This window comes from Panthera onca, chromosome A2 (assembly GCF_046562875.1).
Source record: "Panthera onca isolate mPanOnc1 chromosome A2, mPanOnc1 haplotype 2, whole genome shotgun sequence".
Classification (NCBI taxonomy): domain Eukaryota; kingdom Metazoa; phylum Chordata; class Mammalia; order Carnivora; family Felidae; genus Panthera; species Panthera onca.
The window spans coordinates 4,388,316-4,403,744 of record NC_138340.1 but is presented as its reverse complement, the minus strand read 5'-3'; the positions used below and the strand labels follow the sequence as shown (position 1 = coordinate 4,403,744).

Sequence of the window (15,429 nt, the reverse complement as noted above, 5' to 3'; positions counted from 1 at the left end):
CCTCTGATCCATAACAGAACATCCTTACGCAACATCGCTGGACGGAGGAGGGTAGGAAGGGGGAGAAGGACAGCGAGCCCCTGGTCTCTGGGGACACAGCCTCCACTGTCTTTGGGTCCTCTCCAGAAGGCTCGTGTCCGACCTCCACCGTCAGAGCGTCCCGGATGCTTGGCCTCAGGCCAGGACCGGGGCTTTTCTCCCCACTGCTTTCCCTCCCCTGCCACCAGCTAAGCTCTTACCTCTTCTAGAAAGGACCCGCGCTCCTCCCGCTTGTCCCCGTTGCCAGACACCTGTCTGTCCTTCGGTGCTTCTCTCCTACGGAGCCCCTCTGACCTGTTTTCTTAACCAAAATGTCTAAAGCCCTTGGGTCATCATGTCTCCCATAATAAGCTATGACAGTGTTTCCCACAAAGGTGCCATTTCCCAAATCATGTTGTTAGATGATGTGGGGTGGGATGGGGGTGGTGATGACAGTGGTGGTGGTGATAGGGATGATGGGGGTGACGGTGATAATGAAGGCGGTGTCGATGATGTTGATAACGATGGTGTTGATGGGGGTGACGGTGAGGATGGTCGGGAGGCCGTGCCGGGTCACACAACGCCGGACTGCGTTTCCCATTGCGAGACTTCTCAGAGCTATTATGATGCGTAAGTGCAAGAAGGCAATCTCCAAGAGAGGGGCGAGTGTAGAATTTCCTAAACCCCTCGGATTGTGGAATAGCCTGTGAACATTTCCCGTACGGTCCAGGGGATGAACCCAGGAACCCGAAATAAAGGGCCAAGACCCGGCACCTGTCTTGTCGTTGAGGACGTCTGCAAAGAGAGCTGACGCTGAGACGCTTGGTTTCTAGGGGCAACTCCAAGTATCATTACTATGGGATCCGTCTAAAGCCGGACTCGCCCCTGAACCGGCTGCAGGAGGACACCCAGTACATGGCCATGCGCCAGCAGCCCCTGCACCAAAAGCCCAGGTGAGTGACCTGGCCCAAAGCCAGCCCGCGGGCCGACTTCCCTGCCCGAGGTGGGGGTCAGGTCTGAGCTTCGCCTGGGAGAACATACAGAGAAGTGTTTCTCAAACGCTAAATATACAGGTGGGCGGGGGGGGGGGGGGGGGGGCCTCTCCAAACTATGATGGAAAAAATAAATTCCCATTAGCCTCTGGTTCCAGTGTCCTGGGAGAGCCAAGGCACAGGAGGCTGGAGTCGCAACCTCGTCCAGCTGACAGAGCCTTCAGCCTTTCTCCTTTTAAAAAAAAAAGATAGGCGTTATTTTTTAGAACCGTTTTAGGTTCACAGCAAACTCGGGCAGAAAGTACAATGCTCCCTGTCCTCCCACGCACGCCCCCCCCCCCCATCAACATGGCACCAGAGCTGTGCGTGGGCACCTCGTTACCACCTGAAGTCCGTGCTCCACGCTCGGGTTCTCTCTTGGGGCTCCATTCAAATGGGTTAGGACGGGGGCGCCCGGGTGGCTCAGTCGGTGAAGCGTCCGACTGCGGCTCGGGTCACCATCTCACGGTCTGTGAATTCCAGCCCCGCGTCAGGCTCTGTGCAGACAGCTTGGAGCCTGGAGCCTGCTTCCGATTCTGTGTCTCCCTCTCTCTCTGCTCCTTCCCCGTTCATGCTGTGTCTCTCTCAAAAATAAAACATAAACAAACAAACAAACAAACAAACAAATGGGTTTGGACGCAAGTGTACCCAGTACCACAATGTCACACAGGGTAGTTGCACAGCCCTCGCAATCCCCTGTGCCCCACCCTCTCACCCCTCCCTCCCCTCAACCTCTGGCAGCCACCGAGGTTGCCATAGTTTGGCCTTTTCCAGAAGATCACGAGAGCTGAAGTCATAGATCTTTAATTTTCAACAACAGGGGGAAAAGAGAATGTTGAAAAGAACCCAAGAAGCCTGGAGAAAGAAGCTTATATACTTAAATGGCTGCCTCTTCCTGACATTTTGATCCAATGGCTGGAAAGGCCCGGTCATTTTCTGGAATGTTCTCTTCTCTACCCGTCACATAGCTGCTCGTCTTTTAAGGCAGGGGTCAGCACACTTTGCTGTCAAGGGCCGGAGAGCATCTCTCTGAGGCTTTGCAGGCCACACACTCTGCTGACTGTTCAGCTCTGCCATCGTAGAAGGAAAGCCACCGCATGATCCCTAGACAAGTGGGCACCATGGCCGTGTGCCCGTAAAACTTTATTCGCGGGCACCTCTTTCTGCCCACAGGTCCTGGGCTCTAATAAAATCACCTTGTTTACACCCCCCCCCCAAAAAAAAAAACTTTATTCACAAAACAAGGAGCACAATTGGCTCTCCACAGCTGGGATTTGCAGACCCCTGGTTCAGGGCCCCATTCGAGTGTCACCTCCCTGGCAGCCTCGCAGTCACCTCTCCTTCCCTGCTTCCCTCTGCCCCTGGCTCCTCTCCGCAGAATCCAGACTGCTCCGGGGCAGGGACTGTGCCCCACTCACCTCCGCGTGGCATCATCATACCTTGGCCAAGCCGTATGTGGCTAAACGCCGATTTTAGCCGCTCTAAGGCCATCCCAGTGACTCCAAACCATATGTTCAATCGTGGGAGCCGGAGGCCACGGAAGAGAATCTCTAGAACGCTCTCCGGGAGCCAACGGATGGAAGAGTGGACCCAGCAGTCCTTCCTGTACCTGTCTGGGCACAGTGTGGCCTCTGTAGCTTCTTCTTGTTGTTTGGTCCGGGCCCTGCAGACACCTGTGACTCATGATGCCAGGCGGCGTGTTATCTGAGGACCAGCCCTGCACCTCGTGCCGTTGACACTTGGAACCACCACACACCCGGGAGGCATTTCTCTGTCCTCATGGGAAGCCCGGCCCCACTCCCCACAAGGAGAAGAGCCCCCCGCTGGAGCTGGACCCCCCCCTCCCCCTCCCCCTCCCCCCCTCCCCCTCCCCCCCCCTCTTGCCGCCACACGCTGTCACCGCCCCCACAGCGTCCTGCTGGGCTCAAGGGACACGGGCCCCGGGGAGCGCACTTCGCCGCCAGGACAGGCTGGTCATGCGTTCTGGCTCGAGGCGAAATGAAAGTCCCGGAATTTCCTTCGAGACTATGTAATAGTCAGATACTTGTGACTCTGCAGAAAGAAATTCACTTATCTTCTAAGAGAGAAGTATTAGGGGGAAAACACACACACACACACACACAACCTGAGGACTCATCAGCAGATGAATGGATAAGCAGATGTGCCCTCCAGACCCTGGAATGTCATTCAGCACTAAAAAAGAAGGACATCGTGACAGGACATTATGTTCAGTGAAATAAGCCAGACACAAAAGGACAGATACTGGAGGGTTCCACGCACAGGGGGTCCCTAGAGGAGTCCCATCCACAGAGACAGAGGGTAGATGGTGGGAGCCAAGGGGGGGGCCGGGGGGGTGGGGGGGAGTCGGTGCTTCATGGGGACAGAGTCTCGGTTTGGGGAGATGGCAAGTTCAGGAGACAGTGGGGGCGGCTGCACAACAGCTGAGTGTGCCTGAGGCTTTTAAATTTACACAGACACACACCCCAAACTGAATCCTGCTCAGCTCTCTGCTCCCCGGGCCCCCGCGGGCAGTACTGCTGGGGCCTCACGGTGGCACTGTGTCCCCCGTCCAGGTACCGGCCGGCCCAGAAGACAGACAGCCTTGGGGACAGTGGCTCGCACGGCAGCCTGCACAGCACACCGGAGCAGGCCATGGCCGCCCAGAGCCAGCACCACCAGCAGTTCATCAGTGAGCCCCTCCCCCCCCACCCCCACCCCCCCCACACCCCCCCAGGCACAGGGCCTTCTGGAAGAGTTCCGGCTTCCTTGAGTTGCTCACGGGGTTCACCTACAGGGGGCTTTAGGCTGCTTTCTTGTATAATACCTTGTAAATTACATAGAGGTGTTCTATGGTATCCCCAAGATTCCAGAATAATCAGCAGATGCCCCCCAAATTAACGTGCAAGGTGACCGTCGGGAAAATGAATACGTAACGTGAAATGCCCATCAGAAGGAAGGCCAGATTATTTTAAAACCTGTTGGCTCAGGACTTGGCCGCCCTCCTCAGTTCTCCCCCTTGCTGCCCCAGAGCCTTTAGAATGCTCGGGACTCCCTGAAACTGCCTCTCCCCTCCGGGGGCCCTGCCACCGGGCTGCCTGGCCCTCCCCTGGAAGACCCCCTTCCCCACTGGCGCCACCCCTGCCCCGGGGGAGCATCTAACTCGCAGACTACACTGTGCGACAGGCCCGGTGGGGGCGGGGGGGGGGGGGGTGCTTGCTGAGGTCACTGACCATAGGCTCACACACTGAAGACTGCAGTGGCCTTCGACTATCTTTAGTGTATTTTTGGAGCCCAGGCAGGACCCTTCTGGGAAGTCACCAGGGACAGCCACGGCTGTCCCCCTCCCCGGATTCGCTGCCCTGGGTGCACGCTGGGGTGATGGGAGCGCTCGCTGAGTGCCGGGGCCCTGGGCTCGGCGCCCACCTGTGTCAGCGTATTTGCTGTCGCCGGGAGAGGACAGTCCTGTCCCATTCTGTCCCTGAGAAAACCAAAGCTTAAAAGTCGTGAGACCCGGGGCTGTGGAGCCGTCGCTGGCACGCCGGGCCAGCGTCCCCCGGCACCGGGGCCTCCTAGCGACTCCTGCGTGCGGACCTCCTGCAGCTCCGTGAACCCCCGCTTTCCTCCCCCAGATGTCTCCCACGTCTTCCCGGAGTTCCCCGCGCCTGACCTGGGCAGCGTCCTGCTGCAGGAGAGCATCACACTGCACGACGTCAAGGCCCTGCAGCTGGTCTACCGGCGGCACTGCGAGGTGACCGTCCCCCCCCCCCCCCTCACCGGAGACGGCCTGGGCCGCGGGGGGGCCCCCTAGAATGTGGGCGGAGAGCAGGGCGTGCGTCCCCCAGGTGAGGCGCTCAGCCTCACACGTCGCCAGGACCGCTGAACTCTCACGTCACCAGGTGTCTCTGGGCGACCCGGAGGAGACAGGAGTGGCCCCCCCCTCCGCCTCCTTTGGCTGAGAAGTAGATAGGATTTCCACTCTCTCTTTTTTTCTTTTTAATATTCATTATGAGAGAGAGAGCAAAAAAAAAAAAAAAAACCCAAAAGATCGAGCAGGGGACGGGCAGAGGGAGAGAGAATCCCAAGCAGGCTCCACGCTGTCAGTGCAGAGCCCGATGCGGAGCTCGATCCCCTGAACCGTGAGGTCACGACCTGAGCTGAAATGAGTCGGACGGCGAAGCGACTGAGCCGCCCAGGGGCCCCAGAATCTCCAGTCCCCGAACCGTGGCCCATCCGCTCATTCTGTCCCTTCTTGGGGTCTCTCTCTGCGTTTCAAGGGACCCCACTGCGGCTCCTGTCACGCCTGCCCGCCCCGACAACAGTGCCAGGCGCGCTTTCCAATGCACAGCTGTGTCTGACGGGCCGTGTTCATTCGCAGGCAACCTTGGATGTCGTGGTGCACCTGCAGTTTCAGTACATGGAGAAGCTGTGGCTTTCCTTCTGGAACTCCAAAGCGCCCTCGGGTGACGGCCCCGCCCCTCTCCCTGCCAGGTAACTCACCGCCCCTGCCCCTGCCCCTGCCCCTGCCCCGCCGAGACTGGCCGCTCATTTCCCAGGACCCCAGGCTTAACCTGCAGGCTGCGACCCCCCCCGCCCCCCCCCCGCACTGTAACCCAGAGACCAACGTGTCACCTTTCCGGGAACTGGTGCTCAGGGCCCCCTTCTGGGTGTGTACGCTTTTCACACCCTGACCGTGGCCTGTGGCTGGTGTTGCCCCTCCGTCAGTTCAGCAGGAGGGACCGTAGGGGACCCCAAGAGTCCCAAATAGAGCACGTGTCATCGCCTGGCCACAGGCAGGGGAGGGGCGGCGCGGGCCCGCCGGGGACTTGGACGCGGGGCTCGGTGCGGTCCTGTGGCCCTCCTGCCACCCCACAGGCCGCGGCTCACCCCGTCTCCCCCTTCCCCACAGCGACGGAGAGCCCGAAGGTGCCGTCCTCCCGAAGGACAAGCTGGTGTCTCTGTGCAAGTGTGAGCCCATCCTCAAGTGGATGAGGAACTGCGACCACATCCTGTATCAGGCCCTGGTGGAGATCCTCATCCCCGACGTGCTGCGGCCGGTGCCCAGTAAGCTGCTCGCAGGCGGCCGCTCTCCCCCGTTGGCCCCCTGTGCTTTCCCTGTCCCCCAGAACGAGGCCCAGGGGAGGGCCAGCTCGTGGCTCTGTGAGGCCCGCCACCCTCGGGCCACCGGGGCTTTGGAGGGTGTGTGTGAGGCTGAGGTGTGCTCAGTGCTGCGGGGGGGGGGGGGGGGGGAGGGCGGGGGGGCGCCCAGGTGACACTCCAGCTGGGAGGAGATCCCCAGAGGGTGGGGCTGAGGTCACAGGACAGACCTACCCCAGTCTGCAGGTTTGCTAAAACCCCACTGGGGCTGGCGACCTTCCAGGGGGCCCCTGCCCGGATGCCTCCAGGATGCAGGTGGGGGGGGGGGGGGGGTCCCAGTCCCTACAGGCTCTCCCTCTCGGCCTCCTGAGGGCAGAAGGAAGAGGAAGCTGGGCCCTGAGGCCTCGCTCTTAATGAGCGACTGCAGGGGGCGCCAGGGGTTACTCCGGGGCGGGCGGGACCTATCAATGTCTGTGCCTCTCGCCTCTGGGCCCAGCGGAAGCTTTGCTCTTTCTCTGTGGGCCGGTCTGCTTCTTTCGTGCCAGAAAACGGGAAACGGCAAAGCCATCACGTTTCTCCTCTGGGCTCAGCCTGCCCACAAACTGCTCGTTGTAGCGTGCAGTTAAAGTCTCCGTATGAAGCTTTGGGTTGGGGTATATTTCCTTTTACGTTTTTGTAGGGTTTTTAACAGCCTTAGTGGTTTTGTATTGCCAGCCATCTCTCAATGCACTTGGAAGCCAGTAGAATATACGTACGTGGGTGTGTCTGAGGGCTTCCCCCCAGCACTGTGTGGATCGTTCCGTCATCGGGGCTGTCCTGGGCACTATGGGGGGTTGGGCCTGGCCCCCACCCACTCGGTGCCCGGAGCTCCCCCAGGTGCACCGACCACAGAGGTCTGCACACATCCCCCGGTGTCCCCTGGGGGCAGAGTCGCCCTCAGAGAGAGCCACTGGCGCAGACAGGCAGGTGAACAGAGCTGAAGGCCCTGGGCGGCCCTCATCCTTACCCAGCGCCCCCCCTGCACTGCGCGCCCCGCCCTCTCCCCTGGCCCTGAGCCCGCCGCCTCTTTTCCTGCACTGCTTGCTCTTCCGGGTTCTGTGTGTGTGTGTGTGTGTGTGTGTGTGTGTGTGTGTGTCTTGCACTGATGCTGATCCCGATGGGCAAGACTGCCTTTCTCACGGTGTCTCGGCTTCATCTCCCAGGCACCTTGACGCAGGCCATCCGTAATTTTGCCAAGAGCTTGGAAGGCTGGTTGACGAATGCCATGAGAGACTTCCCACAGCAGGCCATCCAGACCAAGGTAGCCGCTCCGCTGTGAAGGGAGCAGCTGGGAGGGGCCCCTGTCCTCTGCCCCGGGGAAAGCAGGGGGCTCCTGTGCCTCCTGCGGACCCCTAGTCCTCCCGGGAAGCCCCGAGGCTGCTGGCGAGGAGGGCCCGCACTAGCAGGGAGGGGCACGACAGAAGGTGTCATTTGCTCCGAGGCACTTGGGTCGATTCAGAGCAGGTGGAATGATTCCATGTCCGTCATGGGGGGAGGGTTTAATCTCCCTGCTGCCAGCCTTACTGCAACGGTCTTGGCCACAAATCAGAACCTGAAATGAGCCCACTTGGCCTCCGTGCACAGAGGACAGTGATTGCCGGATGCTCTCACAAGCGTCTCTTAGAGACCTGCAAACCGGTGAGGCCAGGTTCCCAGCTTCTGGCCTCCCTGACCACCTTCTGGAACTCTCTGTTAGACCAGTGACTCTCAGACTTAGGGCGCCTACGAGTAGCCAAGGTAGCCAGGGTTACAGTCACAGATTCCCAGGCCCCACCCCCACAAAGCCTGATCCCGTGGCACCCAGGAATCTGTATTTCCCCTGGCCACTCCTGAGAGCCAGGGGATTCTGGGGGGATAAGCGTACCGTCCTGAATGCTACCTCCCCGATACTGTGGCATCTGCTGTAGATGCCAAGGTGCCTTGGGGAGGTTTGTGTCCTTCATTTATTCTCACTCTTCAGGTCCTTGAGACTGTCCGAAGCTCAAGGGGGGGGGGGGCTCTTCCCTGCTCCCTCCCCCTGCACTGTCCCTGAGCCCAGCACCCGCCCAGGAGAAGAGAGAACAGCGGCTCGGGCTCACTGTCTGCGGGTCTCCCTCGTCACAGGTGGGCGTGGTCAGTGCCTTCGCACAGACTCTGCGCAGATACACGTCTCTCAACCACCTCGCTCAGGCAGCCCGGGCCGTGCTCCAGAACACTTCCCAGATCAACCAGATGCTCAGTGACCTCAACCGCGTGGACTTTGCCAACGTGCAGGTGACTCTCCCGTGCGATCCCCCCCCCCCCCGCCCCCCGTGGCCTGCGGTGGGGCACGAAGACCGGGCCGCAGATCGGTGACGCCGTGCGTGACCCCCCCACCCCCCACCCCCCACCCCGCCGGCCTAGCCTTCCAGCTTCGAGAAAGATGCACAAAACCACGAGATTCAACCCACAGCAAAACCCGGCATGCGTGAGAACAGGTTCAGGGTGGAGGCCCCCCCTGCAGCCCACCCAAGTCCCCCCCCAGCCATGATCCTGCAGGCCCCCCAGCGTCCGGGCGCCTGGACCCACACCTCCGTTCCCACTCTTTAAGAATCTACCTTCCCATTGCCATTTTCGTGGCTGTCTCCTCCGGGCTCAGGCTGTGCGCATGTGGCTCCTGCCGCGAGGACGCTCACGCCGAGTTCGTCCACTAAATACACAAGGCACACATTTGGGAAAGTGACCACTTAAAAGGAAAACGCCACAGAGACCCGGTGTGTCCTCTGAGCCTCGGACCCGCGAAGCGCGGATTGAAGCGCTCAGAAGCCCGGGGGGGCTCCCTCTCTGGGTGTTGCCTGTCCATCCGCATCCGCCCCTGGGCTCGGCGGCAGCAGGGAAAGGCCCGGAGCTGGCCGTGGGGGGCGCTGTCCTGACCCGCCGCCCGCGCCCCGCAGGAGCAGGCCTCGTGGGTGTGCCAGTGCGAGGAGAGCGTGGTGCAGCGGCTGGAGCAGGACTTCAAGCTGACCCTGCAGCAGCAGAGCTCCCTGGACCAGTGGGCCACCTGGCTGGACAACGTGGTCACCCAGGTCCTGAAGCAGCACGCCGGCAGCCCCAGCTTCCCCAAGGCCGCCCGGCAGTTCCTTCTGAAGTGGTCCTTTTACAGGTGAGTCCGACTTGACTTCCGCCAGAACTCGGGCCGGCGGGGCTGGGGGCCCCAGGGCCGGAGCTGCCTGCTCGGGGCGGGGACCCGGGGACCCGGGGACGGCGTGTTGATAGCTTCCTTGATAGCTTCCGAGGGGAGCCAGTGGCCTGTGACCTTCCTTTCGGGACCCGTGCCCCTCCCCCTCCGCCCCGCCCCCGTGGTTGACCGGAGGCCTTGGGGAGAAGGGGGCGGGCGCCACGTCTGCAGCTCGTGGGTGGGGGGAAGGGAGCCTGGGGGTGGGGGGTGGGGGGAAGGTCCCCGCCAGGGACCCAGAACGGGAGCTCGCCCGGTCACCTGCGGGGGGGGGCTCGGGCACTCGGGGTCTGTCTGGGCGGCTGGCAGGCCCCTCGCGGGTCCACGCCCCCCCCCCCCCCCCCGGGAGGCCTGGCCGCGACTCCCTGCTCCCCGGAAGGTTCCCAGCCCCCGTCCGCCCATCCCCCAGCTCCATGGTGATCCGCGACCTGACGCTGCGCAGCGCTGCCAGCTTTGGCTCCTTCCACCTGATCCGCCTGCTCTACGACGAGTACATGTTCTACCTGGTGGAGCACCGCGTGGCGGAGGCGACTGGAGAGACGCCGATCGCCGTGATGGGAGAGGTGAGGGCCCCCCCCCCCCAGGGCCCCCCCCCCCCCCCCCCCCCCCCCCCCCCCCGGCTCGGGGACCGCGGGGCGGCAGGGGCAGGTGTGGGCGCGGCGGCGGCGGCAGCGGCGGCGGACGCCCCAACAGAACACGCCTGCAGGAGGCCCGCAGGTGGGAAAGAGCTCCCGGGCTGGACCCGACAGACCCGGGTTCAGACCTGGCTCCGGAGTCCCCGCCTCCGAATCGAGACCTTGAACATCCACCCCACCCCACCCCACCCCATGGCGTTTACTGTGAACTACGCTTACAATTTACCATTCTAGCCATTTTTTTAAGTTTATTTATTTTGAGAGAGAGAGAGCATGTGCGAACAGGGGAGGGGCAGAGAGAGAGGGGCAGAGAGAGAATCTCAAGCAGGCTTTGCCCCATGAGCGCAAAGCACGACGTGGGGCTTGAACCCACGAACCGTGAGATCATGACGTGAGCCGTGCAGGTGCCCCTGCCATCCCAGACAATTTTACGCGAACGCTTCAGTGCCACTTAGTACATTAAGAGTTGTGCAAACAGCACTCCTATGTGATTCCAGAAAGCTCCATCACCCCAAAGGCAAACCCCGTCCTTGGCAGCAGCCTCTCTCCCCCCGTCCCTCTCCCCAGACTCTGGCAGCCACCGCCCCGCTTTCTGCCGGGATTTGCCCGTCGTGGACACTTCACTCGCACAGACTCACACGTGATGTGGCCTTTTGTGTGGGGCATCTGTCACTCGACATAATCTTTCCGTGTCGTAGCGGGTGCCCTTGCCTCACTGCTTCTGTGGCCAAACAGCATCCACCGCGTGGCTGTTCAACACTGTGCGTCACCTGTCCCCGCACCGACGAACACACGGCTCGTTCACACTTTTGGGCTGCTGTGAACGCTGGGGGCACCTTCTGGTTGGAATCCCTGTTTTTGCCTCATTCGGCCACACTCCTGGGAGTGGAATGGTGTGTCACATGGGGTTGTTCTGAGGAACAAATGAGGTGACGCTTACAGAGCTCTTAACGCATAGTAAGCCTGTTACCACTCAGAGGCTACAGTCCCTGTCCCCTTGTGGCCTGAGCAGTCAGCACCCCCTCAGCTCTCCAGCGGCTGCCAGGCAAGGCCCAGAAGGTGCCAGAGGGGACACACCCAGCCTCAGTGCCACCTCTCGCGTGGGGACCGCTACCATTTCTAAGCGAAGGCCTGTTTGAACTGTGGATAGGGGACGGTGGCTGACATTCACCGGGACCAGGCCCCTCTGCGAGGCCCCTGACCCCCGGGCTTCTCTCTTTCAGTTCAATGATCTCGCCTCCCTGTCGCTGACACTGCTCGATAAAGGTGGGTGTGTCCCTGGCTTTTCTGTGTGGCTCTCCCGGGGGTTCCTCCTCCCACTCCTGTGCTAGTGGAAATCGAGGCAGCTCCCGGGGTGGGCTGGGGACCTTTAGGAGCTGCCTCCAGACAGGCCAGGATGGGCCAAGGCTCCAAGGAGCAGCCCTGCACCTCCCCCTCAGGTGGGCGCCTCGGGGCGATGTCTAATTCCGCTCCCCAAGCACCTCCACCCCGGGCCCAGGAGCAGGGCCACAGCCCCGGGCCCCCGGCATCCTCTTCTCCCCACCCCAACCCATTCCCTGCCCCACGGGGCGGGGGCACCAGTGCCAAGGGGGACGCTGCCAGAAATGTGACCGGGCAATTGGACCCTGGTCAAGGGAGGTCTCCGGTCACAAGGCCTCCTGGGGCACTGCGGCCGGGGGGCGGGGGGGGGCGGGGACCCTGGCCTGGCCATGCCTGTGCACCTCTCAGAACGTGCTTCTCTCTCCCTCCCTGCCGCACCCCTTGCCCGCACCCCTCATCCCCAACGCTAACCCTGCAGATGACCTCGGCGAGGACCGCAGCGGCGAGGCTGACCCGGACGCCCACGGCCTGGGTGAGCCGCTGGTGAAGCGGGAACGTGGTGACCCAAACCACTCCCTGCAGGGCATCTAGCTGGACGGTGCCTTCCCCGGGCTCCGGACCGGGCCCCTCGAGCTCCGCCGCAGCAGTGCCTCTTAGGTGACGTGACCTGACTCGCGAGGCACTGGCGCACCCTCACCGGGACACGCTGTTCCTCAAGAAAACCATTGGTAAACACGGCAGAAGGTCACATCGGGCTCCCGAGCGCCCAAGCTGCTCTCCTGGTGCCTCCTGGGTCATCTTCTTCCGAACGTTCTCGCTCTCTCCTCTGCTGGGCTGTGAACTTCGGTCTGAGTCTACGCACCCCCACCTGAGGGCCGGACGGGTCGGCGCCTCCACACTGGGCTCCTTTGCTGTTCCGCTGGTTCCAGTTTCCACCCTTGTGTCTTAAAAGTCAGATCCCGGGAGGGACGGGATGTGCCGCAGCTGTCGGGCAGTGCTGGGCTGACCGGTGCCCACGGGGCCCCCTGGCCTGGTGCCCTGTGGTGGGAAGGGACCATCTCAGCGCCGTGCCCAAGGCCTCCTGCCCTGCCCGCTGTGCCGAGGTGCAGAGGCCGGCCCGCCGGAGCCCCGCGCGCAGACGCCAAAGGTCTCCGGAAGCCGCTGCCGACTGCCGAGTCCCTGGACCACGCACAGCCCACAGCCCCACGTGCCTCAAAGAACGTGTCACGGAAGTGGCCTGCTCGTGCCGAGATACAGTGGTGTCTTTAAGAATCAAAACCATAAGTTTTATCAGCAACTAGAAGCATTTGGGTTCTGTCCGAGTTCACGGCCAACATCAGGCCAAACTGCTGGGTCTGGAATGAGTTTTTCCGAGGGGGCTGGGTGGTCCGTGTTTCAGTGGCACTTTGAGAGGGCAGCCATCGGGCCAAGTCGGCCTGGCTCCCACTCCACAGAATCTTCTGGAACGCCTGCCTTTGAACTAGCAATCCTGGAGCACTTTGACCCCGGGCGAGTCCCATCTTGAACTGCTCCAGGTTGAAACCCTTCTTTGAGTTAAATAACTTTGAACACTCCGGATCTGCATCCGTCATAACAAGTCGCACTCGGTTCCGTGCGAGAGTTCTGCCCCCAAACCAGCTGCAAAGAAGAAAGACAAACCTCTGGTCTAAGAAGCGACATCTTACGAAATGCAATAGTTTCTCCTTTTGGAAATATGTTTATATCAATAGTTTTGTGCTCAACGCGTTACTAGAACGTTTCTTATGAACATGTGTATTGCAGTATATTCAGTCCCCGATGTTTTTTCTCATTCACACAGAAAATGCTGATGTAAACTCACGTGGCCTTTAAAAACCTTCTTTCCTCAGCCCACTCCAGGGGTGCGGAGGGGTGCGGAGGGAAGGACCAGAAAGACAGGCGCTCACTTGAGAAGCCAGAAGTCCGTGATAATCACAACGTTTGCCTGCTTTTACAGCTGGAACCAGACAGAAAGAATGTCTTTAAAATATATATCTCCTCTCCTGGGAGACATTTCAGCTCACAGCTGACGGACTGGGATGGCCTGCCTTTTCTTCCACATGCGCTAAGCAGTACAAACGGGGTTTATGCCTCACGCTCCTGCCTTTGCAGGTTCCACGAGGGACAGTAGAAGCGACGGTAAAGACACGAGCCTTCCAAGCCCGTTCTTGTTTCGCGCTGCAGTGAACACACTGAGTGCACCCACTCCAGGGACCACGATCCACATCCCAGCCCCTCCCACACACACACACACACACACACACACACACACACAGTGGTCCTGAAGGATGCGGCCCTCCCTCCAAGCCAGTCCCCTGCCGTAGACTGCCAGCCCGGCCAGGCTCATCCCAGGCGAGGCTCAGAGGAGAAGCAGTGGCCTCTGGCACCTTCTTCTTGGCTCTCTGGGGAGTGTTCCAGAAGGAGCAGGTTCCCTGAGCTTCATTTAGCAGGGCCAGCCCTGGGCCAAAGATAGCAAGAAAAGAATTCTCAGCCCAGGATGATGCAGACGATTTGTAGGCAGACGAGACCCATTCAGATCCTGCTCCAGCCACTGACGAACCTGCCAGTTGTCCTCAGGGCTTGTCGGGTAGAGTGGTGGGGGCCGAACTTGGGGATCCCTAAGAATCACTGCGGGAGCTTACTCTAAAGTGGCCAATTCTTGGGCCCCAGCCACAGCGGAGCTGCCCGGGGGGGGGGGGGGGGGGTTGCTGCGGGGGGCCGGAAAGCAGCACGGTTTGGACCGCCCCTCTCGGGGGGCTCTGACGCAGGGGGTGGTAGGACTTGGAACAGTCCTTGCAGAGGAGACCAACAGGCTCCGAAGCCGGGATGGGAAGGCGTTCCAGAAACACGGACTTGGCTCCTGGTCAGCCCCTAAAGTTGCCCCTCCGTGCCATGCCAGTGCCCCACGTGGCCCGGAGATGCTCGGCCCTGGCCCCAGCCCAGGCCCCTCTGTCCCTCTGCCCTGAAGCCCCTGGGTGACACTAAAATCGTCTACTACGTCCCGGGGCTGGGACCTCCACGGCCTGCAGGTGGCTTCGTGCTCTGCTGTCACCATCTCGAAATTCTCAATGATTTTTTGAACAAAGGGCCCACGCTTTCATTTTGCACCGGGCCCTGATGCAAATTTTGTGGCCAGCCTCGGGAAACCCCCAGGACGCAACCACACAGCCTCTGCTTCAGCTGGGCAGCCGGGGCCCGTCCCTGTAGCGACTCCCTGCCAGGCTCTGAGAACCCAGCAGAGCCCAGACTCACCCCATCTCGTGGTTCACGGTCTCGGGCCCTCTCCAGCCTGAGACCCCCGAGCAGTGCCAGCCCCTGCACCAAGCAGGAGCCAACCCCAGCCCCCACCGCCCTGCCTCCCCGTCTAGACCCAGGCCCAGTGCCGGGGAGGCAGGGTCCCTGGAGGAGGAGAGCCAGGACCGGCTCTTGGGCCTGAGTGGCTGGTGGCAGAGTGAGCGCAGATAATGCCCCCATGACAGCTGCCTCGGGAGCCCAAGCGGAGACGAGCAGGGGAGACCGCTGAAGGTCCACAGGCTGTCAAGTCCCTGTGAAGGCCCACCGGGTAGGAAGCCAGGCACGGGGGGTGAACAACAAGGGGAACCTCATCTTACCGAGAGCCTCTGGGGGTTCTGAGTAATCACGCTAGATGCTTCTGTCCGAGCTCCACTTTTTGACAGTAGGTGTTACCCACATTGTACACACCCGGGGAAATTTGAAGCTGCTGGCTGGAATGCAGACGTGATGGCTGGCGCATCCACAGACATTTGAGACCTCGAGGTGGACATCATGTAATAAGGATGGCCAAGTAATGAGACAAAGGATCCTGGATCCCTGATGATCATGGAGCTGCATTATAATCCTGATGACCCCCAATCAGCGTTCGATAAGCCGGGGCGGGGCGGGGGGGGGGGGGGAGGATGCAGGGCAACCCACAGATGTTCGTGCCTCTGGGAATTCTCTAGAAGCAAGAACTCCAAAACAAGACGTGAGGTACACCCCACACAGACATACACATGCCCCCCAGCTGTGGGCATGCTGAGAAGGGAGAGATCCCCAGCCGACGGTGTCACCCCTCCCCCAC

At 61.1% G+C, this 15,429-nt stretch overlaps 1 protein-coding gene across 6 annotated transcripts in view; it reads left to right on the top strand.

The window, feature by feature from the left end:
* RFX2 (regulatory factor X2) overlaps nt 1–13,371 on the top strand; it is a 102,731-nt gene extending 89,360 nt beyond the window's left edge. For all 6 annotated transcript variants that reach the window (XM_081791414.1, XM_081791405.1, XM_081791407.1 and 3 more), the window contains 11 exons: nt 852–971; nt 3,623–3,738; nt 4,679–4,797; nt 5,425–5,537; nt 5,956–6,110; nt 7,346–7,443; nt 8,286–8,435; nt 9,095–9,303; nt 9,785–9,938; nt 11,234–11,276; nt 11,809–13,371. In XM_081791414.1, the coding sequence (XP_081647540.1) occupies nt 852–971; nt 3,623–3,738; nt 4,679–4,797; nt 5,425–5,537; nt 5,956–6,110; nt 7,346–7,443; nt 8,286–8,435; nt 9,095–9,303; nt 9,785–9,938; nt 11,234–11,276; nt 11,809–11,921 (1,390 nt within the window). In that variant the 3' untranslated portion in view covers nt 11,922–13,371. The remainder of the gene's footprint in view (nt 1–851; nt 972–3,622; nt 3,739–4,678; nt 4,798–5,424; nt 5,538–5,955; nt 6,111–7,345; nt 7,444–8,285; nt 8,436–9,094; nt 9,304–9,784; nt 9,939–11,233; nt 11,277–11,808) is intronic.
* The last annotated feature ends 2,058 nt before the right edge of the window (nt 13,372–15,429 follow it).